The sequence below is a fragment of the Nanorana parkeri genome, unplaced genomic scaffold, assembly GCF_000935625.1.
Source record: "Nanorana parkeri isolate BGI_ZX_2015 unplaced genomic scaffold, ASM93562v1 scaffold1465, whole genome shotgun sequence".
Classification (NCBI taxonomy): domain Eukaryota; kingdom Metazoa; phylum Chordata; class Amphibia; order Anura; family Dicroglossidae; genus Nanorana; species Nanorana parkeri.
In genome coordinates, this window is record NW_017307733.1 from 363,819 (window position 1) to 370,060 (window position 6,242).

At 43.1% G+C, this 6,242-nt stretch overlaps 1 protein-coding gene across 1 annotated transcript in view; it reads left to right on the forward strand.

The window, feature by feature from the left end:
• The window catches only part of BZW1 (basic leucine zipper and W2 domains 1), a 20,394-nt gene that overhangs the window by 13,775 nt on the left and 377 nt on the right, over positions 1-6,242 (forward strand). Inside the window, exons 7-11 of the mRNA XM_018570154.1 lie at positions 330-439; positions 531-701; positions 861-1,007; positions 4,747-4,885; positions 5,556-5,678. Coding sequence (XP_018425656.1) covers positions 330-439; positions 531-701; positions 861-1,007; positions 4,747-4,885; positions 5,556-5,678 — 690 coding nt within the window. The remainder of the gene's footprint in view (positions 1-329; positions 440-530; positions 702-860; positions 1,008-4,746; positions 4,886-5,555; positions 5,679-6,242) is intronic.

Sequence of the window (6,242 nt, forward strand, 5' to 3'; positions counted from 1 at the left end):
CCCCCCTTGTTTAAAGCTTTGTTTTCCCCCTATCCACACCAAACATTTGTGGTTAGAGGAATCTCTTCTTTTGAACGTTTGTATTCTGACAGACCTGTGACTGGCTGCACTTCGCGTCCTGTAATCGATACAAGTGCTATGTAGTTGTCCTGCACCATCAAATTGGCCTGGTACTAATCTATATCCTGAGTGCAGAAAATGCTGCGCGTGTGAAGCCATACACCTAGAAGCATGGGATTATTTAGCTATGCTCTGGTTCCCTAGGGCTGCATAGCATTGTGCAAACAATATTGTTTAGACCTCAGATCTCTAAATTATTTTTTTAACAGGTGTTTCAGCTGCATTTGCAGTAAAACTATTTAAAGCCTGGATCAATGAAAAAGATATTAATGCAGTAGCTGCAAGTCTTCGGAAAGTTAATATGGACAATAGACTTATGGTAAGCTAGTTTTTTTTCTTTGCAAGAATATTGTGTACTGCATGACATCTAAATACCCCAACTTGTGCTTACCTATAAAATTCAATTCTAGGAACTGTTTCCTGCAAACAAGCAGAGTGTAGAACACTTCACAAAATACTTTACAGATGCCGGATTGAAAGAATTATCAGAGTATGTCCGGAATCAACAAACCATAGGGGCTCGTAAGGAGCTTCTGAAAGAACTGCAGGAGATGATGGCGAGAGGAGAGGGTCATAAGGAGGTAACTACTTTATTCATATTATTGTATTGCCAACTGCTTGGTCAGCACTTTCTGGCTAACTAGAATCCAAATTGGTACCCGGCTCTTTAATGCTTAGTCGTCTGTAATTCTTGGTTATGCAGTACAAAATGCCTGAAACCCTTTTCCCCTTACTTCTAGATCAGTGTTTATGTAAAAGAAGAAATGAAGAAAAACAACATCTCTGAGCAGACTGTGATTGGTATTTTGTGGTCCAGTGTGATGAGCTGTGTGGAATGGAACAAAAAAGAGGAGCTGGTTACAGAGCAAGCCATCAAACACTTGAAGGTAAAAGTGTAGTCCATAGACTCTTCTGCCTATAGCGTGTCAGTCAAACTGTTCCTGTTTTTTTTTTTTTGTTTTTTTTTAAGGGCTGTGCCAAGTGTATGGCCTTTTAGGAGTCATTATATTTCACTCAGAGGGGGGTGAGGTTGATTTTTGAAGTGCACATGAGCCCAGCCTATGGCTATGGGGTTTCACATCTGTTTTGACAAGCGCTGGTATAAGGGCTTTCCAGTTGGGTTCTAGTAGCTTACAAGCACCTGGCATTTACATTAGAGGGCTAGAAGACTGCCAAGATTCTGCTCTCCATAGAAAATGAAAGTAAGAGGAGCTGTGACTTGATGAATAATTTCTATACAAAGCCTTTAGCTTCAGAAGCAAATAAGGGCTTGTTAATGCTTGTTCTAAGATGGTTTTTTTTTTTTTTTTTTTTAACCTGACATTAAAGATCAGTTGTATGTGACCCTTACATTAGTGTTAGGGTTGTGATTTTTAGAGTTCCCTGCGATTCGGTCGTGCTGCCAGCTCCAAACAAGTACTTGGGAATAAAGAGTCACACCAAATTGTGTATCCACTCTGGTCATACAGGTGGTTACAGAAAATAAGATCAGACTGTTTGCATAATGCAAGAATGCAGCTGCCAACAAGTGAAAGCGCTTCAAGGCCAGTTTAATCAGAACCTTCTAAAAAAAATATCAACTATATACAAACCTAGAACATGATTTCTCCTAATGTTTCAAGCCCATCTGAGCTATATTCATAGCCTCGGCTTGAAAAATTTGGCGGTGTCTCACCAGTCAGTCAAAAATTTCACCAGTCAGCATGACCGGACTATAGCCTTGCAATATATGTTAAAAAATTTTGGGGACAGATAGAGCTTTGTTTTGTGACCCCACGGGGGGTTATTTGTTTTTACTTTATAATGAAAAAAGTACCATAAATGTAAATAAAAAAAAAGTTTCCCTATGTTATAAAACATTTATTCTTACCCATATTTTTAGTACAACATAAAAGTCGGGGTCACGTCGTGTAAATAGACACCAAACATGTCAAGCCTTAAAATTGCGTGCGCCCGCAAAATCGCAAAAAACGCCCATACGCGACGATTAAAATGCTTTTACTGCTCATCAGTTTAGTGTTATCAGTGATTGATGGCTCTAGAATTATTGCTCTCACTCCGAAATTTGCGGCGATATGTAACATGTGCAGCACAATAGGCGCAATCGTCGTTTTCGCACGTAGGCGCACCCGACTCATATCTACGTGTGTATGTGGGGGGCGGGGGACTTAAAAAAAATTTATTTTTTACATTTTTTTGTAATGCTTTATTTTTTTAAGATTCTTTAATTTTTATATTTTTTAACACAGCTTTATTGCTATTACATGGGGGGCTTCTTAGCCCCCTATGGGATAGCTAATTTACATGACAGGTCCTCTTAATGGAGACATCAGGGGTCTCCAAGACCCTAAAGTCACCTAGGGACCCCAAGAGAAGCTGATGAGGCAGAGATCGGCTTCATCAGCTTCTCTAGCTGGAGAGTGACACTGAATGCAGGAAGTGATGTAATATACATCACTTCCTGCATTCGGGGACTGAGAGGAGATCAAAGGGAGTTCGTGTACTGAACTCCCTTTGATCTCCTGTCACAGAGCCGTGCCGGTCCCGGCCGCATCGGGCACAGCGGATCTCGGGACCGGCAACAGCAGTGACAGCTTCTGACACAAGCGATCGAGCGTCTCTATAGATTGCTTGACTGTAAAGCTCCCGGCCGGCCGTGTAATTACAGCGGCCGGCCTGGAAGCTGCTCGTCGGGCTCACCTGTCTGCTAGTCACAGACGAGTGGATTTTCGAGCCCTGTTCATAGCAGTTTTATCTTAAACTGAAAGGTGTGTAAGTTTTAGCATATACCGAAAATGAGATTGGAGTTGATGAGGTCACTAATTGGCTACTTTTTTTTTTCACAGGTTCGTGATCACTAAAAATATTTAAAGGAGAACTATGGGGTAAGTGTTTTTTTCCCCATAGTTCTTCTCGGTCACGGCAGGACATAAACTAGCGTCCTCCCGTGACCCCAAGCTCAGTATACCGCTAGCTACAGCTTGCGGTATACTTAGACCGCCGCAGCCGGGACGGATCCCGACGTTACTGTCGAGATCCACCCAGCTGCGTGATTGGCAGCTGGCTCTGCCTATCTAGAGGCAGAGCCAGCTGTGCCCACCCCTCCCCCGTTATTTCCTCCAGTAAGCGCTGGAGTGGGGAATCCCTGCAGGGAGCCGTAAGTGACAGTCACAGCTCTCTGCAGGGACAGGATTGAGAAGCGAGCGACGCTATGTGTTCGCTCACCTCCCGATTTATTGAGCCGACCTGTGACAGTCTCATTGTCACAGGTCGTCTAGAACTATGAGGTTTGAGTGAAAAGCACTCCCCTCATAGTTCTCCTTTTTTAAAGAGCATTTGATGCTTGTGGAGTACAAATGTCGTCCAGATTATCTGATGCCGTTGCTGTGACCTATGAATTTATTCTGGGCTGCCAGTAAAGTCTACCTTGTGCAGCTTCCTTTAGTGTAACCACGATCCTGCACTGCTCCTAAATGTAGTGCAGTTTCCACTCGCAGCAGGCTGTGGGATGCAGGAACAAAATAATTGGTCACATCCTCTGCCATCAACATTGTCATTGCTGATTCACAAGAATGCCTGCCTCACCTGAAGTTGCTTTTAGCATGCCTTAAGTGCTCCTGCAGCTTGTTAGTGCTCGTCTTAAGGTCCCCACACACCTTGCGATCGTACGATAATCGCGGGAAATCCCGCGATCGTACGATTATGGTAAGGTGTGAGGAAGCCGTGCGACCTCTACTACTGTAAGGTCGCACGACTTAACTTACGAACATGTTCGAAAACCCGCCGAGCATCGTACGATGTTCGGCAGTGTAGCATGTTCGTACGATAAAAGCCGGACGGGCCGGTGTGTGCAAGTGCACACTGCCCGTTCGGCTTTGCGGTCATCGGAAGCCCGCCCCGCTGAGGGAAGGGCTTCCGATGATCCCAATGCCGCATGGGCAGTGTGCGCTTGCTCACACCGGTCTGTGCGGCATTTGTCTCTTCCGAGAATGCCACTAACCCCTCGACAATCGTACGATTCCCGTCGGGTATTGAAGCCTGCTCGGGAGACAAAAGATGTGCGACCGTACAATAATGGTTGTACGCCTTCCATACATCTGCCGATATCGTACTATAATCGGCAGGTCTATGGGCACACTAATCCGCTCAAAATAGAAAACCAAGATGGCACATAGTGTAAAACTGCTAAATGATAGATCGTAAAAATCGGAACACTTCATTTAAAAGCTTTTCAGCGCTGTAAAAACATAAAATGGGCTTTTATGAGCTCAGCTCTGTCTCCTCCACTCCATACACTAGCGTCGGCGTGTAGCTCCTCCCCACGTGTTTCGGCCAATGGACTTTCTCAAGGGCAGCATACACATTGACTCTTATCTCATATTTCCCAGATACCACATTTGCATACCCAGATATCACATTTACTATGTGAATGTGGCCTAAATGTTTCAAGCCTCTTATGGGTAACTTCACTCATCAGGAAATGCTGTTCAGATGTGACCAAGCATTTTGTAGCAGCCAAGTCTCCAATAACTACATCTAGTTATGGAATATTCCTCCATACAGACTATTGCTTTGAAACCTTTTGTGTACATGCAGCTTAAACGAATCCTCTTCCTTTCTCCCCAGCAATACAGCCCTCTCCTTGCTGCCTTTACTACACAAGGTCAGTCTGAACTGACTTTGCTGCTGAAAATTCAGGAGTATTGTTATGACAACATCCACTTCATGAAATCCTTCCAGAAAATTGTGGTGCTTTTTTACAAAGGTAAGCTTGTAGTTTTATGCCTTTGTTTCAGAGTGATCATGCTGCAAAATATACAGGATGGTTTATGACCTAATGTTTGTGCTGTGCCCTTTTCCGTCACATTCACGGCAAAGCATTAATGGCATGGTTATTGCATACAGTCTCTATATACCACGTTTGGTAATTGCATACAGTCTCTATATACCACGTCTTGTAATTGCATGCAGTCTCTATATGCCACGTCTGGTAATTGCATACAATCTCTATATGTCACGTCTGGTAATTGCATACAATCTCTATATGCCACGTCTGGTAATTGCATACAGTCTCTAGATATGCCACGTCTGGTAATTGCATACAGTCTAGATATGCCACGTCTGGTAATTGCATGCAGTCTAGATATGCCACGTCTGGTAATTGCATGCAGTCTAGATATGCCACGTCTGGTAATTGCATACAGTCTCGAGATGCCACGTCTGGTAATTGCATACAGTCTAGAGATGCCACGTCTGGGTTTATTGATATTGCAAATGTTACTCTGACAAGAAGTTTGGACTCTCCCACTCTTCTAAGTTTCTCATGTTGGTCAGCTCTTGACAGAGGTTTGATGTATATGCCTTAGTTGTTTCAGGGTGCTATATAGATATCACAATATATTAATCAGTTTCCATATTTTTCTTCCTTGTTACAGCTGAGGTTTTAAGTGAAGAGCCAATTTTGAAGTGGTATAAAGATGCACATGTTGCTAAAGGGAAGAGTGTCTTTTTGGAACAGATGAAAAAGTTTGTGGAATGGCTTAAAAATGCAGAAGAAGGTAACTATCATGTGTATCTGGTAGTAATGTTTTTTTTTTGTTTGTTTTTTTACTTCAAATGTTTGAAACTATTTATTTTTGTACTTGACATAAAATCTTTCTTAAAATCCATTGAGACCCTAAATTCTTAAACAGTCAGATTATAATGTCTCCTTCAGGCATTTAGGACCCTGGCAAACAAACAAACATGGAGCCAGCCTCTGTATAACCCTGCCTCCAGGATGCTTTGTCTAAGAAATCTGTGGATCCGGACAGCTTTGTATAGTCGGAAGTTTAAAAAACAGTCTCAAAGCTATACAGTACTGACACACATCACGAGAATGCCTTTAAAAAGTTTCAACCGCTTCTAAAAAACCGTTACCCGCTAAATCCTATACACTCAATACGGTATTAAAACACTTAAAGATGAACAACTTGTATCTGTAGGAGTTGTACAGTAACCATAGAGCAGCAGTTAACCCTGGCACAGGAAATATCCCTGCCGCAAGGTAAAACTGGCAATCTACCGGCACTCTTACCCCCCCCCCCCCCCCCGCTTTTTGCCCCCTTTTTGGGGGTGGCCAA